The sequence below is a fragment of the Hyalella azteca genome, unplaced genomic scaffold (assembly GCF_000764305.2).
Source record: "Hyalella azteca isolate HAZT.00-mixed unplaced genomic scaffold, Hazt_2.0.2 contig16884, whole genome shotgun sequence".
NCBI lineage: Eukaryota > Metazoa > Arthropoda > Malacostraca > Amphipoda > Hyalellidae > Hyalella > Hyalella azteca.
Genome location: NW_025946691.1, coordinates 39,318 through 60,461, shown reverse-complemented (window position 1 = coordinate 60,461; position 21,144 = coordinate 39,318). Strand labels below are relative to the sequence as shown.

The 21,144-nt window shown below is 35.8% G+C and overlaps 1 protein-coding gene across 1 annotated transcript in view; it reads left to right on the top strand.

The window, feature by feature from the left end:
* The window catches only part of LOC108682553 (protein turtle), a gene marked incomplete in the record, with an annotated part of 95,069 nt that extends 78,823 nt beyond the window's left edge, over positions 1-16,246 (top strand). Inside the window, 8 exon segments of the mRNA XM_047885079.1 lie at positions 19-49; positions 2,709-2,789; positions 7,994-8,176; positions 8,911-9,026; positions 9,435-9,546; positions 12,633-12,738; positions 14,479-14,614; positions 16,194-16,246. Coding sequence (XP_047741035.1) covers positions 19-49; positions 2,709-2,789; positions 7,994-8,176; positions 8,911-9,026; positions 9,435-9,546; positions 12,633-12,738; positions 14,479-14,584 — 735 coding nt within the window.
* Positions 16,247-21,144: the final 4,898 nt, after the last annotated feature.

Genomic DNA, 21,144 nt, shown 5'->3' with positions numbered 1-21,144 from the left:
GCCACCACCCAGGGTGAGTTCTCCGACATCATCACCGCCACCACCCAGGGTGAGTTCTCCGACATCATCACAGCCACCACCCAGGGTGAGTTCTCTGACATCATCACCGCCACCACCCAGGGTGAGTTCTCCGACATCATCACCACCACCACCCAGGGTGATTGGTTTGGTCTTGCCTTGCCAATTATTTACTAAACTTCACAGCCATCGCTGATTGGGCTTTCTTTATTATTAACTTATTTCTTTATTTACTGCGCAACTTTACCAGCGTTTTTTTAAATAATAATATGTTATTGACGAAGAAGAAAGTTCGGCTCACAAATATTAATGTTGATTGCGCGGCAGTGTAATAATATAATACGGTACAATTAAAAATATAATAATATTATTTGGCTTAAAGTTATACGGCAAGTGAATAGAAACTTTTCAAGTAAGTGTGGTCAACTGGCCTATACTTACGCAATGAATTCTTTTAGGCGAATTTATTCATATTTCGACGTAATCTTTGTGAATTATATTGTACCGTTAAGTTGTATTCCTGTTCTATATTCTGGCCGTACATGTGTCGGTTGCAATACACAGCATTGATCGCCTGTATTTTTTTAATCATTTCTTTATTTTAAAGAAGAATTCTTCAGCTGAAATTAAGACTGTCTCTTTAGTGACAATATCTAGAAAAACAAAATATGTTGATGATCATAATTTGTAATTATTTCGTGTTTATTAATTAATTATTAATTAGTATCCTTGATACTAATTAGTATCAAGGATATTTAATTAGTATTTAGCCTGTACGGTTTGCCGGTTGCCGACACCAACCCCATAGCCAATCATAATTGTTCTAATGATATTTGTTTTAATTATAATAATTATAATACGTGATAGTGGAAAACTCACTCTAGCTCCCATCATGACCTTGATCTTTGAAATAAATTTCTGACTAAAATGAATCACCTGGACTACTTACGTTTTCGCCCTTAATATTATATATGTTCGTTAATTTACCTATTTGCTCCTGGTATTACAGTTGCTGGAGCGATTGCAGCCTAATTACACAGTTGTACATTTAATTGTGTACATGTCTTTGTTTTTTATTAATAGAGTCCTAGTTTGTTGGAACCTTCTGCATCCCAGACATCGTGGAGCTGTTTATTTTAAATGCATTACTTTAACATCCATTTAATGAATATGCATTCATTGAATGTTAATTCACTGAATATGCATTCATTGAATGTTAATTCACTGAATATGCATTCATTGAATATATGTATGCATTCATTGAACATACATTCATTGCATATATGCATTCATAGAATGTATGCATTCATTAAATATATGCATTTATTGAACATGCATTAATTTTTCATGCATATATAGAACATGCAATAATTTTTCATGCATATATTAAACAAAGTTCTCGACATGAGCAATAATCTCGCGTGTTGTAGGCAAAACTCCAACAGCCACGGGCGGGGTCAACGAGGAACCCCACAACCCTAACGGCAACCCCCAGGCCCCTAACCAAATCCCCCACACGGGGGGTGACCATTCACAGGTTCATCCCCCGGGGGGACCTGTAGTCGGTAAGGGGACTCACGCAGCGCTCGTTATCCCTGCATCTCATCTTTTTTCCCCATGGTGTTTAATATATTTTTATTTCCTATTATTATAACCAATAAAAAATCCTCAGTTGTACATTTTTTCTTCATTTGTATATAAATTGACCCTTTTTAATTTTTTTAATAGTACTGCTGCTTGCACGCGCAAAAATTCTGTTACTGACAATTTAATTTATATTTCCACAGTCCCTGTTTTTTTCAGTTCACGCAAGAATGTCTGCCGAAACCTACATTTTTATCCTGATTTTACAAAATGCCTCGTAAAGATATTTTTGTTTATGGCTTTGGCTGCTGTACCACACGCATTCAACTTCACAATTCCTCATGTTTTATTAAATTTCTTTAGTTTTTTTCACTCGTCATTTAATTACCTAAGATTATAAAAATTCTTTTTGGATTTCCGGGCACTTCATTTCCGTTTGATTTTAAATGCCGTCATCTTTTCAGTCAACAATTGTAATAAATGTTAATAAATATAATTGCTCCATGTTAATGTGGGAGCAATTATTGAATGTTTTCTTTTTCTCGTTCCTCGATATGATTTCAATTTATTTTATTCAGTTTATTTTTTAAATACCAGAAGGCGACAACGACTGGCTGCTACTTTTGCTGGCCTCCGAGAACATGGCAATTCTATTTCGTGTTAACTTTTGTTCATATTTATTTGCCGATTTATTTCATATTATTTACTTATACTTTTATGCAATTTTGAGCTCATATTTTCTCCCGGCTGTTCGGCTCCATACCTACAACTGCATCGTGTGTTTTATTCAAACGAATTATAATTCTAACCCTTTTGCTAATAGTTTTCCCATTAAATATTTTTATTAAAATATCCACACATCCCATGCCAGTCCCATGAAGTATACCTTGCATACAACATTTATTTTGCATGCTTCAGTCGTTATTTGCTTGTATAGTTCCCGAGCTGAATGACAACTTCGAGTTTTTTGTCTTAATTTTTAATGTAACTCGTGCATCCTTTTATGGTTTTTTCGTGGCCAGCGGGTTGGCTTTAGCGTGCATTAGAACTCCTGGCATCCTTTCTTGCATTCAATATCTGAGAATTGTTATCGTGTTATCCCATAGAATACGATCACTGGCAGATGGTAGTCTATCCCACTGACTCCTCCGGAACCACCTACTTCCCTACCATCGTCAACCCTAAAGGTATTCAATCGTAATCGTAATAACCTAATCGTTCTTAATCGTATTCAGCCGTAATCGTAACAACCTAATCGTATTCAACCGTAATCGTAACAAACTAATCGTATTCAACCGTAATCGTAACAACCTAATCGTATTCAACCGTAATCGTAACAACCTGATCGAACCTAATCGTATTCAACCGTAATCGTAACAACCTGATCGTACCTAATCGTATTCAACCGTAATCGTAACAACCTAAGAAATGGTCATTGTAACTACCCAACTATTTCCTGTTAATAAAAATATATTTCCATTCATTCAATTCAATTTTCTAATCCGAGTAGGAAATTTTCAGAATTTGTATTGATCCAATTTTAATTTCGTCCAAATTTCGGAATTGCACGAAGTTTCGAAGAAAATAAAAAGGATGCCGACATCGGTGCGGTGGTGGTTTATTCTGCTTAACCCTTTGAATGAGTAATACTAATTGCACGTAATCAAGTTTCGAGTTTTTTAGTATTTTCATAATTGTTTATTTTGTTTCGATGAAATATTTGTTTATATTCATGACAATCCTACTGAGCGAACGGGTTGTTAATGAACAGTTCTCATTTCATTTTATATTTATCATTAGAGTTTCCTTCAATTCTCGTCTTTAGCGTAATCATTTGCCTCATTTTTAGCGCATTTTCTCATTTATGGAAGAAATACACTATTGTGCTCGCCATGTCCGTCCGTCCGTCCGTGACCTCAAGTTTTCGTCGACGAGAAAATGCGCTCTCTGTCACTCACTGCAGTGAGTACTGAGTTATATTTTTGGTATTATGGCTTGGCTTTGTCATTAACGTTTTTGCAGGGAATTTTTTTTTTATCCCAACGCTCCTTAGCATTATTCTTGTAGTAAGTATGTTATTTCCATCAATTGTCCTTACATTACTTTTTTGTTAGTGATAAGTGACTAAAATTGTAGTTGCACCTTTTCTATTGTTCTTAATTGAGTAGAAATTAGCTTCTTCTGCATTGTTTGAATAGTGATGAGTTCCAAGCATAAAAAGTTTTACAATTTTTTTATTTCTTTACATTGGAATCATTTTGTAATTTAACATATGAAAATCTGTGCTCCATTCCTTAATGTTTCGTGCTGGACATGAATCCACTGTGTGATAACTTCGATGTTATAATCAACTCAATTGAAATATTTTGTTTCGGAAATCTTAATGAAACCAAAGAGTTCTGTTTACCCCAATTGGAGAATCATTCATACCTTATTATATTTTTTAATATTGAACTCTTGTTTGAAAGAAACAGTACAGTTGTTTTATTTAAGTTTAGATTAAAACATGATTTTTATCAGAATGATTTTTTTTGTGCCGATGATTAACCGCTCGCCTGCACTTCTTTATAACAATACATAAAATTTTATTTGCGAATAGATGCCAAAATATGTTGCTATTTTTAAATAAATATACAGTATTCACTCGGTAATTAATTATTGTCGCTGAATTCTCATATTAAATATGCAAACTCGAAATTGTATAAATTCAGTTATTTTCTGTAATAAATAATTTATATTGATGAAGACGTAATATATGAAGGTGAATATTTTTACATACAAAGTCGTTTTGAAAATGTAGCTGTCATGCTATGATCTTCTTCTCATATGCATCTCTGAATTAATCGTAGCTGAGGTAGTTTGTGTTTCATTGCATAAAATTATACGGTTTGAAAACACGAACCAGAGAATTTCAAGTTATTCTACTCACCATACGAGTATACAAATTCATGTATGATCCAGCTGTTTTTCTTCGTTGTGGATTTATTTAATGAAATTTTCAAGAAAGAGGAACATGCATGTCAATATAATTTGTTGCCGTTTATGAAATTAGTAAATAGTTAACAGATAGGACGAATGCGATTAGACATTAATTACAGCAGTAAGTAAAAAACATTTTGACCAACTCGAACTTAGTACAATTTTCAAAGTATAAAATCTGGTGACTTCTTGAATCCCAAAAAATTTCAATGCTGTTATCAACACATTTCAATACAGCGGCCAAAATACAAATAATGAAACTATTTTACATCAAAGACTTACATAATACGAGGTTAATCCCTATACTCTGTGGATTAATTTTTCTGCTAGTAACCTGGAGTAAACTAAAGAATTTATTCATACCGAGTTAGTCGAGTAGTCGTAGAGATATCGCAAACAGCTGTATGAAAATAGTAATTGGTTCTGAAATTTTCACGTGCAAAGTTTACCGTTCACGACGCAATTTAATGCAGGCATTGCTTAGCTACTGCAGGTACACTTTTCAGTATGGTTCAAAATATCTATAACATCCAAACTGTTATTTGTTATTCCACATAAAATACACATACAGCCAGCATACAGTTTCAGTGAAAGCGTGTTCAGTTAAAACTATGTGCTGACACGCTGTGTTTATTACGGCCATTGTATACTATTATATTTTCCTCATTTTACAATCTCAAATAACAGTTATTGTTCTAGCCAATCTCCGCTCGCTGTTCTAATGTTCAACTTGCTCTTCTCTCTCATCCGCTGCCGTGTGCCACAACTGCCGACACTTTACGCCATCGCTTCTCCTTATCTTCTTCCTTTTCTTCTCTTGTTGTCTCATTTTCTTTATTATCTTTATCTATTCCTAATTCTGTTCACAATTCATTTCCTTGCTTTTATTTTCAATCCATGTCCTTGCTCCCCTTTCTAATCCATTTCCTCGCTCCTCACTCCAATCCATTTCCTCGCTCCTTTCTCCAATCCATTTGTTTTCTTCTATTTTCAATCCATCTCTTTGCTACTCTTTTCAATTCACTTCCTTTTCGAACCTCTCTTCCTATGGATCTAATTTTGTGAAAGTTTCCTCATTGTTTCATTAAAATTACTTCCAAACTCATGTTTCACTTGTAACACGAAACTTTCTGAAAGTTTTAATTTCAAAATTAAAATTTCCATCGTTCGATATGAAATGGGTATCAAATATTACATCGTATCTCATTTATATGTTTCGGTCCTGATACCATCGTAAAAAAAAATTCTGTTGAATTACACTATTTCTTTGTTTCCTTCATTTGATGTTACGCGCTTCCGTTAATTCTCTACTCTCAAATTTATTCTAATTCGTTCTGATTCGCTGGGGATCTATTTATTCTATTATTTATTTGTTCATTTTATTGCCTCTTTTTTCGTATTTTCTAAATTTTGTTCCCTCTCTGCTACTTTGGTCCCTTGTTTTGTTTACCACTTCTGTGTTGTGCGGTCAAACATTGTTCATCCTAACATCACACATACCTGTATATAACTTACAGGTGAATCAGGTATGGTCATGCTCCAATTGCTACATTGTTAGCAGTGTCAGGATTTATAAATGTTACCGTTTCAGCATTAGAAACAGTTTGTTATAGGCACAAGTTGAATAACTACTTTCTAGACGTCCGATTTTTTTTAGAATATCTAGCGCTTAAAAATTTGCGTTCTGTGACGGTAGTTTTAAATTCCAAATGTCCTTTAAAATTCACTGCTAACTAATTATAATCCGTATTCTAGTATTTTGAGCAAATTTCTCGTCTATCGAATGATACGTGAAAGTCTCGCAATTCATTGCAGAAGTCATTTTCATTGCAGAAGTCATTTTCATTGCAGAAGTCATTTTAATTGCAGAAGTCATTTTCGTTCACTCAGTACGATGCAAATTCGACTCTCTCATTTCAACTCTCCTACATTCCAAGACTCGTGCAACAATTTCACGTTAGCTAAGCTGCGTAACTCAATAATAAACAGTTAACAAACGATGAACATAATTTGCGTTCAGACAATAAACACAGACTGTCGAAAAATTTTCGAAAAAAAAACTTGTCGAAGGCCTCTAGAACCCTGATGTAATTAACATGCAATGATTGGCATCTAATCCTGTCTAAAAATAGAATAAGTATCTCTACTTATCTTATTAAATTACTTTTTCTAAATAATGAAATCCATTCATTTGTGACCCATTCCTCACTCAGCTGGTGGAAGTAGATGAGAGCGCATTTTATTTTATTTTATAAATATTTAGATTATGAGTAAAAATTCTCTCTAATCAAGAACTATACTTCGATCGATGTCCCTTGTATTTTTGCCGTTTAGTTTTCAATCCAGACCCCATTTTATCCAAATTCCATCGCATTGGTTATGTATAGAACTGAATTAAACACTTGTTCTCCCTATTTGAACTCTTATTGATGTTCTTAACTTGATCATTAATTTATAAATGTCTGCTAAACTATTGTAATTAGTCAATATTTACCAGTGTACAAAAATTTCTCATCCCAAATCATATCTCCTGGAATTTCATTATTAAGTCTTTGCACAATTTACTCCACCACACTTAAATTTAAAATTTTTTTGAACCTTCCCTCATGCCAACGATTGCAAATTCTATACGATGATTGATGATTAAATTTCCTCGCTAATAAAAATATTAAAATATTAAAAATATTAATAAAATATAGGCTCTTTAATTATGATTCTACTTTTGTAGTTCTTATAATTTAGATACATAATATATGAACGACCGAGAGAGTCGCGATGCTACAAATATATACAGTCAAATCTGACTTCTAGTATTTTGAATAAAATATTTATTTAGGAAAATACTCTTCTTCCAAGAATTGATTCGACGTGTCATGGGTAGCGACGTCTGAAGTGCTAGAAGTTTTCCAAAACTGAACCTAAATGTACATGTTATTTCTTTTATAAATCGTATTTTTTTTCGTATTCGTATTTTTTTTCGTTTTGGCAACCGATGTAGCTCTGATTCCGATTATGATAGAGTCTAACTTTCAATAATCATCTTTTGAAGCAATTTTAGAAAATCCATAACTTTTATGTACCTCAAAGTTATACAAAGTTAATCAAAATTAGAATAATAACATCTGAAATAAAGAACATAACTGAACTGATGCGTATAGAATATCTTCAATTAAATAGTAATTAAATAATTAAAATGAATAGTAATTAATAAACAGCTAAATTGAACTGATGAATATAGAATATCTTCAATTCAATATTAATAAATTACTACTAAGGCTTTCAATTTGCATCGCGAACCTAATTTATAATTTTTTCAGTGCGATGTTCATATTACTTTATGCTCGCTAATCCCATAAGATTTATTATTAATAAATCCCATGAGATTTGCTATGATTATATTTTTCTCGGTCAGGCCCACAGCCTCCACCACCTCGCAACGTGACCATCACTCCTAATGGCGGAGGCTACACCATCTCGTGGCTTCCTCCTCTAGGCTCTGTGCCGATAACCTCTTATGACATCGAGCACAAGACAGGGGACAGCAATTGGAAGAAACTCAACAAGCGGGAGATCGTCAACGTAACCTCTTATCACGGTACGACTGGTTACAACTATCACGGTACGACTGGTTTCCATACTGGTTTAGCATAGGTGTTGTTTGTTCTAGCATAGACGTCATCAGTCTTGGCATATGTCCTCTGTTTTAGCATAGATGTCATCTGATTTTATCCTCTCGTGTCTTTTTTAGCCGCTTGTAACGTGCCCTCGAAGTTCGATCTGAACGAGACGCCACGACAATCTCTTCGTGGAATAATAATAATAAGACGATCACGTTCTAAGTCACAAGCTTCTCGAGTCACAATCGTGACTTTGAAATTAGTGCGTGCGCTCGAGCTCCGTGCACTTCAATTCTGCAATAAAAAAAGGACACATTTAGGAATATTTTAACTTTACTGAAGTGAATAGAATCAATCGTGTTCTGAAGTATGATATGAAAATATATGTGTGGTTTCAAAATGGATTTGATAGATCGGGACAAATGATTCCGAATCGATTCAACAATACAAAATTCCTCTATAGTTGTTTCGAGTCGTTAATGGAATAATTGATTTGAAGTCGCTAACAATTTTTATCGCGGGCGCCAATGAACGAAATTCTCGGGTTCTTTTGTAGGAACAAGTATTAAAACCATATTACAAATATTTTTTTTTTATAATTCTTTAAATATTCTGTGTTTTTATAATGATATATGGAAAAAAGTATCAATTCTCAGTCATTTTTCGATAATTATTTTTTCAGCAAATCTGAGTATTTTTGTGTCGTTTACAGTTGACAAACTCACTCCTGGAAAGACGCATCGGTTCAAGGTTTTTGCCAAGACTTTGACGAGCTTCCAAGTGTCGGAAGAAGTTTCCGTCACTCTCGAAGAACTGGATAAGAAAAAGGTCTGTATTTTCCATATATGGTATTTTATTGTGTCTTCCATTCCCAAGAAATCGTGCATGAAATTAAAATATTCCTTAACGAGGCAAAGTTTATAACTTTCACGACCGAACTTGGTCACTGATGAGTTGCAATTCTGCACCAGTTTTTTTCATCAACAATTGGAAATAACAAGAAACAAATACTAATTTTCTTCAAATGACAAATAAAAAAGAAAATAAATATTACAGTTTTTAGTTTGTTTTTATATCCGTTGTTTTGAATGATACTTGATTCTGTACTGATTTTGCCATGTAACATCTTTCTCCTACGTCTCTGTAAATGCAAATTTCAAAACAGTAATTTAATTAACTGTTGAAGAGTGACTTTAAGGACATGTATTTTAATAAAGGCGAATTGTTGAACTTTAGGCCGTGACTGCTGCTGTTGTCGGAGGAATGTTGCTCTGCATTGTTGCGATTATCTTGTCGGTCTTCACCGTTAAGATTTGCAACAAAAGAAAGAGAAAAAAGCAGGAAAAAGGTAAGAAGCTAGTAATGTAGTTATGAATATTCTGCATCGAGTTTCTATGTTTCTTATTTGCATTCAAAACTTATTTTTCAGATCTATTCTCAATAGTTTAAAACTTAAATCAGCTCGTTGATTGAATGTGTTATCTTAGAAGATATTTTTTGATATTATTAATTCTCTTGTTTTGGCACACAAGTCTCGACATTTTTTGAGCAATGGCTTCATATTTCTGATTAATGAACATTCAAATGTAGTTTAAAAGTCTATTTCTGAAGTTCAGATAAATACAATAAAAAAAGTCACTACTGAATGAAAGTACGTCATTTTGTTCTAATTTGAAATCAAAAAGCTACAAAGTTTCGAGTTCAAAATAACAGAAATTTTGGCTTTTCGATTTCAAATTAGAATTAAGTGAATAAAAAAGACGTAAAAGCCACAAAGTTTCGAGTTCAAAATAACAGAAACTTATCAAAATTTATTTTACTGCACGAAATCTGATTTTACCTGCATTTTTTGTAGATAATTTACGCAGTTTTTAAATTAAACGAAGGCATCAAATGATGAAATTTATAGCCTCGCGACTGATATGAATGCAAAACCCGGGATTCTTAGTATAATTTTGTTCATTAAAAATTGAAATTAACTACATTTATTTATTATTTGTTAATGATAATTCTTTGGCTTTACTTTGCTTTAGCTTATATGCAAATGTCAGGAAACTCTAGCTACTGGATTCTATTACATTCAGCTGTTGTTATTCTATGATGTCTTTCAATTGAGTCGTTGATTTATCTACTCGAAATCAATTGCACTAGACTTTTGATAATAAATTATAACCTATAATAAGTTCCTCGATTGCTATCAGTCCGATACGAAACTTGAAATAATATATAAAAAATTATCTTGCTATTAGAAATCTTGACGATATTTCTTCTAATTATAATTTATGATCGTCAATAATAGATAAGCTCTTCCAGCTCTTCATTGGTGATGGTCTTACTTTATTTTTCGGTTCTTTTTTTCGCTTGCCGCCGACACGCTGCGTTTCGTTATGGATGACGTTGGTGCCTGAACTCATACGCTCCTCTCAACAACACACGTCGCTAATTTCTGTTCTGGCTACTATTAATTATTCGTTGTCAATTTTTGTTACTATTTAATGAATTTTCTCAACAACACGCGTCGCTAATTCCTGTTCTGGCTTTCGTCAATCAATCGTTGTCAATTTTTGTTACTATTTAATTAATTTTCTCAACAACACGCTACGCTAATTTCTGTTCTGGCTTCCATCAATTAATCGTTGTCAATTTTTATTATTATTTAATTAATTTTCTTTTTCATACCCGAAATCCTAATTGTTCTTCTGTTTTCTATGGGCATTCCTCATGCTCTTCGTTTTACACGTCACATCCATCATACTCCCTTTATTATACGGGACTACTGCTATGCTTTTCTGTTTTATACGTCACATACACTTTGCTTCTTTATTTTATACCTGGCTTTCAATCTGTTTTTTTTTTCTAATACGCTCCATCCATTATGCCTCTGTTTTAAATACAATGTATATCTGTCGTTCGTTCCCATTTGACTTCCACTAAACTCCTGGACATTGCGCGAATATCACTATCACCATTTACAAATGTCCTCTTATCTTCATCGTCTTGCACTTCATCACCTTTTATCCTCGTCGGTTTTATTCTGTCATTCTTATTTTATTATTTTATTCACTTAATTTGTACACAATTTAATTTCAAATGTTATGTTGCATGTGCCAATTTTTGTGCCCTGATGCTGCATAATTCGGCTGTGGTTCTACTACTCGTACTTTATACATTTCTTCTCGTACGTTTTTGCTGAGCCAACCATTTATGACCAATCACACTGGTATTTTTTTGTTTTTTTTTTTTCGGATGACTCAAATTTTTTATCTCAAAATTTCTCGTAATGCACCCTCTGTAACACTCGCTTGTATTTTCCACGTATATTTGCTCACTCCGATGGTGTTTATACCTTCATTGATATCAATTGCTCGCCGCGATGTTTTTGCTTGATTCATTTTTTTAAAATAATGTTATTGTCCTGGTTATAACATTTTTCTTTCTTATTTTATTTTCTACCGTTCTCGTTTTGAATACATTTTTCTTCGCGTTGCCTATCAAAACTACTTAACTGGAAAATGTTCAAGAAAACATTTTTCTTTACTAACTTGTATGAACCCGACGATGTGAAACTGATGCCCTCGCTCATGCTTATGTCTTTTATTTTTCATAAATAAATCTTTATTATAATAAATTTCCAATCTATCGAATATGTCGATTGTTGGCATAAAATAACTGATTCATCTTTTTAATCACTGTTGTACGCTTATGCAATGTATCTATCGATGTGCTGAAATATTCTTGTGAATTATTTGTATTGTTCTCGTATTCTGACCCGAAAAACCACCTGTTCACATCCGTCCTTGCTTTCATCTGATCATTATATGATTCTTTTGATCTAATTTCTGTAACAATTTACAAAAATTCTCCACAAATTTTTCTATGAACATGGTATATTCTTTGTTATTTGTATCGTCACTGTACACCGTCACGCATAAACCTTCAATTGATACTGGTTCAAATCTTAAAATCACAACTGATTTTTCTCTTTATTTCGTTTCCCTGCATGCTAATTCAAATGAGTAATGGTTTGCACACATTCTTTCCGTTAACACAATTGGCTAAAACTAACCTGAGGTTCGTTCGTAAATTCTTCAAAAACTCAATCTTTTTCGTTCATTTCACTGTTGACTTTAATTGTTGACACCTTCATGTCTTCAACCGCCGCTGAGCAAATTAAAAATCTCTATAATGATTTCAATCAATATATTAACTACCTCAATTATCTATACTAACTGTCTCAATTAATAATACTAACTGTCTGCTAACTGCAAAATTCTATCCTCAAAACGATTTCCGACTCGAATCCGTTTTCTAATTTTGACTTGATTCTGTTTGCTAAATCTCTCCCATTCCTGCTTTCGAAACGACATTTTTGGTTGTATCATTGTGCTATTATTTCCTCCCTTTTGGTGTGTATCACGCTGCGAGTTCCATTAGAATTGCAATCGCACATTTTCTATGACACAGCCTACAACATGGTGGCTTGCCGTGTGTCCGAGACGAGAAACGGAGGCTACAGAGGAAGCGCAGTCCCTCTTAAAAAGTAAGTCTCATCTCGCTGGTTAGCTGTAAAAGATTTGTATTGCAATGATACTTGCTATAAAAATACAAGTATAATAACGTAAGTTAAGGTAATGCAGGTGTTATAATATAGTAAACGTACTATGTTGAAGTTTTTATACTGCCGGTGAAACCACTGATATAAAGAAGTTTTTGACAGAGCTGGGCAATGAATAAGTTAATCGAGTTTTGTTGTGAGAAGTAAATAAATGGAAATGCTCATGAAAATGTTCGATATTCAGAATAGACTCGTTTGTGCCATTTTAATAACGTTATTTTGCATAAATTTTCCAGAATAAACGTACAATGCTGTAGACATGACGAAATGACAATTCGTTTTGGTTACTTACTTAAAATAACTCGGGATGAAGATTACTTCAAAAGAATGGAACTCTTGGAAAAAAATTGGAGACGCGCTGAAGCTTCATTTTTGTTGCTAAAGTTCAGTTTATGAATTAGGGAAAGTTTTTAAGCCTGTTATAAGTTTAATTTTTACAAATATTGCCCAGCTCTGTTTCTGAGGATGAATGCTCTATCCATAAACATTTTTCATGTGTAGGAGAGTAGCTAACATGTCAATTGTTGAAAAACATGTACTGTATTTTTGATTACTAACATGTCAATCGCTAACATGAGTTGCATAAGGTTGTAGTAGGGTTCTTTTATGATCACTGATGTATTTCACTGCCATCCTTCACCACGCATGAAAAATTAGCCAATAAATAATATTTTCTACGGCCAACAAATAATGAATATTCTAATATTATTTAAGGCTAATAAATATTGACATCGCTATTTTCTTAATCTTGATCGATGCAAGCCTCGGTCAACCTTAGCGGCGCCCGCTTTACTGACTCTAATATTGCGCTGTAACTAACGGCCTCATTTCAATAATAATAATTAAACTATGCGGTACGCGAGAAATTCATAATTTTTGGGATTTCTGAGAATTACTGTGGTCCCTTTTTGATAGCAATAATATAAAAAAGTAACTTTTTCAAACATTTCTAAATTGGCCATAAGCAAAGTTCACATTTCAGTTCGACCGCCAAAACTAGCCTGTTTATACGAAGTCATAATCGCCTGTTAAATAAAACATCTTTGTAAAAAATGCACTGCTAAATCATGCACTTTTATACATAAATTACCCCCAAAAGACGTAGAAAAATTGAACGAAGGTAAAAAATGGACGTTTCTGAATTTTAAAGCCTTAATTTTTCACATTTCCTTCAGGTCAGAAATGTATTGCATCTGGTTGAGTAAGAATTGTATTAAAAGTGAAGCCTTTTTTTATACCGTTTATACCGGCGATTAAAATTAATTTCAGCTTTGTCATTAATATTCTTGAACCTCATTGAACTTATGTGGTAAAACTGAGAGTTTTAATTAAAACAATTGACATTTATTGATGCTATTCAACATTTACAGTTTTTCAGTTTCAATATCATGAAAGTGCGATACATAATCAAAGTTAATCTCCTATCTTAATAGAAAAATCCTACGAAACCTCAAACCCTCACGACGAATTTCTGATTTTAATTTCTACCCGTCGACCGATGTTCCTACAGCGGCTCCGACTGAAATCACTGAATGATAACTAAGAGTAAATAAACCAACAGCTCATAATTTACGTGATCTGTAATGGATTCAATCTTAAAAGTCTCAGTTCGACGGTTTGCGAATATTTATTGACAAGTAATAAAGCTTATGGTTGGCACGCAAGCCCTGCAGCCGAGAGCGTAGTGTTTGTGGCCCGGACTGGATGTTGCAGTCCTCGTTGCAGCCGAGCCGCTCAAGACCTCCTCCATGTCACACCAGATTTTGTCTAAAATTTGTACTGCGACTTGAAATGGAAGGGGGTGAGGGACAGCTGAGTCGTTAATCTGGAGAACTGTTACTTCTCTTGTTGAAAAATTTCCGTTAGTCACGAACAAAACACTTTCACTAAGTTAACACCCTGCAATGGCATGAGTGTTCGAGTTGATCACATTTGCGTTCTGGCGGTCCATGATAGCACGAATGCTTCATTTCACGTTCGTATGTCTTTTGATTCAGGGTCTTCTTCAGGATTTCACATCATTCAAATTATAGCCTATTACTTCATATATTGTAATGTTCACTGTTCCATACCTCATACAACCTGATGCAATGAATGAAAAACCTCTTACGTTGATGAAAATTTTAACCGTTTTTTTTATCTCTCCTCGACGTGTTTTCTGATGCTTCGCACTCCACCCTCTGCGTTCGTCGGTTACGCTCCTTTCTGATCAATCACAATATTATTCATTATACTACTAGTGATATCTAACTATACATCTATCTTCTGAAAAATGTAAATGTCAACCTTCTCGTTCCTCCTCGTACCTATCCCTCTATTATTTCCTTCATTCTCATTACCTTCCATATCCTGGGTATTGGAGTGCCTATTTACCGTTAAATCCTATCCTGTATTGGTCCTGTGTCATATCTTATCTGTTGCCCGCCAATTACTTTCCCACCGATGCACCCACACTTTGTACCACCAAAACCACACACGCTGAAATCTGCACTCCGAATCTTCCCGTTCGAGTGGCACCGCGTCCTGTCTCTTTCATTTGACATCGGCAACAATTACTCGTGTGGCCATCTTTCTTCACTAAACGCACACGCACGATACTTCCATGCTGATTGAAAAACAAAGTTCGCCGACCAGAAAGAAGGAAGCTCCAGGTGACGTCCTAGCAACTCACTCCATCTAATCGTGGTGTCTACCTCAGTAGCTTCTCAGCAGCCATCATAGAAGTAAATAATAAAGACTTGCTTTTGTTCGCGTTCAGTCTCAGGATTTTCCAACTAATTCTATTCATTGAGTTCTTTTGAGTTTTTGTATTCATGATGCGATATTGAACTACTCTGTGAGTTTGTTTTGCTGTATTTCCGCGAGACGTTTTTCGATTTCACCTATTGAAACTGATAGAACAAAATCTCCGCTCTGAATTTTACCTATGACGAGTTTAAACCTGAAAAGTACCACTTTACATATTACAAATTATTTCAATATATTTTCGTACGTTTTTCTTGATTTTGTTGTTTATGGGGTATTTTTCTAAATTAAATTTGCTGTGGTTGGTGTCACTGATTGCGCACTGGCGCGCTCCACCCAAGCACGCCTTCGTAAAAAAACAAGTATTTCTTCGTTCAACTATTTTTGATAAGCCTCAACTGGTTCTTCTGTTACTTTCTCTGTAATGAAATTATTTTTAATTTCAATCTAATCACTCTTACTGCACGAATATAAGAAAAGCTATCTTTCTTTAGCAATCCATGTTTCTAATGAATTTATTGTCATGGAATTTTTTTCATGTGAAATAGTGAAACAAAGAACTCTATCTGCTGAATTTGTGTTTGTAGTGTTTGATAAAACTAATTTTCTAATCTATTTCTTGATGTGCTTAACAGGCTATTGCGGTGCAGAATATCGAGTGTAAAAGAATTTAGGGTTTGGCTTGCGGAACTACTTCTTGGTGGCGAACTTCTGGATACTATCGATGGAAAAACTCTAAAATCAGGCACTACCTCTCTAGATTCCGACTCATACAGACAATACGGAGTGGATCATAGAAGAAAATTTTCAAAGGACGCCCAATACTCGGTTCATGCGGATTTCCGTCAAACGCCTCTCCCGGAAATTTCTCGGTCAGATGAGGGCAAGTTTATCCTTGATAAAGAGAGCGAAGAGGGAGGGTTTACTTCTCCTCGGCGGCCTACAAGAGGACTTCGAGGCCCACGAAATTTCCGAGAGTGGACTTCACCTCCAGAAGCTGGATGGACCAATGCCGTTTCAGGTGTTGAAAGTGGAGTGTATCGCGTCAGGCGGGGAACAACACATTTTCATCCGGCAGCTTCCGAATCTCATCTTATGACAGCTAGGTCAGATGGATCTGGCGCGAGTACATATGAAGTTCCTCGAAGTACATTCCGGTCACCTGCAATTTATGAAAATTCGCTCGTTGCGCGAAGGCATCGTAGAAGTCCGTACTTCTTGCAACCTTACTCAGCGCAATTTGGACAGTATATAATTCCGCAATCCCCAACTGGTCCTGTATTGTCTCCTAAAGGTAGACTTAGATCATCCTCACCTGGTCCCCTCTCAACTCAGTGGAGACAACTTGCACAATTAGCTTCCTTCAATGAAGTCAGTTCGGTAAAACAGCCTTCCAGTGTTGAACGATCGTTTCCCTCAACCCTCATATCATCATTTCACAATTCCAATCACCGTAGTCCTTCAATACGTGGAATATCAAGTGACGGCATGTCCTCGTTTTTCCAGTTTGCAAGTTACTCACCTTACGGTAAAGAGCTTCCTGTGCTTTCTCCTCTTTATAGATACCCTGACACTCGGACTTTTCATGTGGTTGGAGCTCAAGTCCACGAACCTCCTACGCCACAGTTCCGTTCTCGGCCTACATATCACCCTTACTACCTCCCTACTCCGAGATATTCTCCTTGGGGAACACCACAAGGAGTCTTCTATGATAGACGTTTTGAATGGATGTCTCCTCATCAAGCCGATATGATGAGCCAACGTACTGTTCTTGATTCTGGACAGCACGTTCATCAGCTACCGCCACCCAGTATTTTATCTCCATACGCGCGCCATCCTGATTCATCTCTTCACTATGTTAATCTTCCTCCGATGAGAAGACCTCGAGCTTTTCAGCAACCTCTTCCCATCAGAGTTCCACCCCATTTTTTGCTCAATCCGCTTCCACGTCCTGAAAATCAAAAGCCTTTAGCTACGAGCTCACCACCAAGACTTCGCCCCAGGATGAGGAGTTCCGAAAGAGATTTGTATCCATCAGGTCATGTTTTATCTCGGCAGCCTCGTGTTGTACCAGAGTATGCCAATCATAATTTCAGAGAAGATCGCGATGAATCGAAGTTTCTTGTACCTTCAAAAATTATCAAGCATCCGGAGCTCCTGGGGTATCGAGATGGCGGCAGCAGCAGAATTAGGCATCATAGTGCACCCGATCTCAACACGTCTCGAGATTTCAAGGACCATACAACTAAACCTAAATTACACTCTGGTCGACCTCGACGACATGGCGATAGGTCACGTAGCCATGATGTGTCATATGATTTATCTCACGAATTTTCTCACGATCAATCTCCCGATTCCTCTAGTGGTTTTGGAAGCAAAAATACTTCCCATCAACAGAGTTCTTCTCAGTCAGGTCAATCTTTGTCAGCACTTGGTCTTGACACTTCCCGCATTTCTGAAAATTCCATCAAGGCCTTTGGACCTACCGATCAAAGATGGGAATCGCGTCGCCCTGGCATCGGCGCTCAGATGTGGCCTCCTCCAAGACTTCCTCCTTCTTACGAGCAGTGGCTTGCGCGACAAATGCAACCTCAATTCAGAGTTCCTAGTGAACACTTCAATTTTAAAGAAAACGATGAACGTAATGACCTAGTTTATTTGCGTAGAACTGATTCCAGTGTTGTTCCAAGAAATCCTATAATGGATGTTGCTCACTCACATCCAATCGTTAGCGAATTGGAAAACGATGTTTTTGATAGTGTAGATGAAGTTGATAGAACAGTAACAAATACAACTTCAGTCGCTACTTTAGACGTTAGTGTAGATGATCATTATGAATTTGACACAATGCTGAGTCCTACTCCTATTGACGAAACTCTGATGCCTGCTAGCGGCGAATGGAGCAGTGGAGGTAGTGCAGGAAACGGCAATAGTTTACGCCGGTTAAGCGATTCTGAATTGTATGGGACAGGTTCATCCTTCGGCGACCGAAGGAGAAGGTCCCAGGAAAGCATGGAGGAGAGAGTGGCTGCCATGAAGCAGGAGTTTATGGAGTACAGACGCAGGCAGGCTCGGAGGTCTGAGACGCAGCTCGAAAGTATTTGCTGAACTTTTCGAAGATGCGAATTTTCTTCAATAACTAATGTCTGACGCAAATAAGTCACTATCCTGGAGACGGCAATAACAAAAACTTTACTGCTGTGAGTGTTGAGATGTAAATGAAATTTTTCATTCTGTTTGAAGTACTTTAACCAAAATGCACATGTTTTCATTATTGCCGTGCTATTCATACCTCAAGTATATTCACTGAAATCAACTTGACTACTGTATTAAATCATTTTCCCTCAAACATTTAATTGGATTGGGAAGTGAGTTATCTAGCTTAATTTCCTTTCAGTGTGTGCATTGAACACCACTTGAATGCGTTCGATTTTTCCCTGAAAAGAGCTACAACTCGTACATTATTTTATTTCAAGACGCGTTGTCCAATAAGCTTAATATTTATGATTTAATTTAGGTACGTTATGCTTTAATTTAAAAGAGATTTTTCTATCACTGCCCTTTATTGTCATCGTGAGAGGATGATAAATTTTTAGTCAACATGTTCTTACCATATCAACGAACTTTAGTACGGTTTTTGTTATTATTTACGAAAGTATTTAATGTTGTGTTATCGATATTGATAGAAAGATCGATATATTTATGCTTTAATTTAAAAGAGATTTTTCTATCACTGCCCTTTATTGTCATCGTGAGAGGATGATAAATTTTTAGTCAACATGTTCTTACCATATCAGCGAACTTTAGTACGGTTTTTGTTATTATTTACGAAAGTATTTAATGTTGTGTTATCGATATTGATAGAAATATCGATATATTGATATCGATCTTTGTACAAAAAATAACTTGTTTAAGTTCGTCATGAAAATTTTAGTTTTAAGCGTTATTTTTTCCTTCATTATTTGCTGATTGGCACTACTACATTGCCGTTGGAAATTGTACATGACAGTGAAGGTATTATTTGATCGAGGTCAGTAGATCGTAAACCTGGTGAATTGATATCAAGTGTACATAAAATTGATGTTACATATTTGCTCTGATAATGTATTTGTGGTCGTAGCTGCGCATGCAATGCTGCACGATGAGTTGGGCGTAGGTCTTGAAATTCAATGCCTGCAGCAACAAAATTTAGAGCCGTGCAAGCTTCTGATGACCAGTATCGGTAGCTAAGGCGACCCAAATCGGAAGCTGAGGCGACCCAAATCGGAAGCTGAGGCGACCCAAATCGGAAGCTGAGGCGACCCAAATCGGAAGCTGAGGCGACCCAAATCGGAGGCTGAGGCGGCCCTTAATTTCGTTCGGGTAGCCAGCCAGCCTGCCTGCCTTCGCAAGCAGCAAGACTATCGCCCAGCATGCACGCAAGGCATGCGAGGCAAGTGCGCGCGCGCGTTCTGGTGTAAATGTTGAGTTCATCGAACCCTTATTCTGGGCCTAGAGTGTTGTCGATCATCGTGTACGGTTCATCGTTTGCTATACAAGAATTGCGTTGATGTTATAAGTTAGCATAGAGAGATTTCGTATTTCTAGTTCTCTGAATACTCTCATCTTCTTTCAACACATCTATTTCATTCCCATTTTGGGAACAAGAGATACACATTCCAACTATTACTATTTTCTAATACGATTATAAATTTATTGTACTATTAATGTATTACTTACTATTCGGTATTATGCTTTTGAGCAGTCTTGTACAAAACCGATTGTTTTTGAGCATTTGGAAGTTATGGTGAACAAAATTCGCAAGCAAAAACTGCGCGTTAGATTAGAAGCCCCAAAAAAACCGTTAGAATTCCCCACTATTCGAAAAATTCTGTGTAACATTAATTTGCGATACGACGCATTTTTTATTCACTTTTCGCTTTACTTTCTTCTGCAATTTTGCAGATGAAAGGTTGCATCATACGTTGTTGTGTAAACACATCTTTCATTGTTTTCTGCCTCAAAATCCATTTTGCCGAAGTCATGACAATTTTTTTATTTGGCTAATTCCTCTTCTCTGGTTTTGATTTCGGTTGAAGTATAAAAGTTTTTTCTGCTCAACATTCATTTTATTGTTCGACAACGAGAAAAAATTATTGATTGAATGCACCTTACAGTACATGAGATTGCAGGCTTTCACCCCATTACCTTCATAACTATGAAAAATTTACTGTAATGTACATAGCTCTTTGGATTTAAAGTACAGTGATTTTAGAAGCTAGGAAAATGTATTCGATGCTATAAAGCGGACTATCTAGAGTCATCCTGACGTTTCAATGGGTCATTTTAAGACGGTTTGTTACTTCGTGAGTGCGTCAACCGTTCGTTAGCTCACTTGCTACAATACCAATAATTAGATTATATCTAGGAGAGCGCGTGGGCGTTCCCTAGTTTTCCTAGATAGTGAAGTGTAGTTCTAACTGGATTATGAAAACTTTCTCAATTATTCTAAGCGTAATCTTGTAAGTGAACGTAGCGAAGTTCAGAGGATTGAGCCACGGTGCTGCTATTCTCTTGCTAATGTGCAGTTGCAGTCGCGTTACTCAT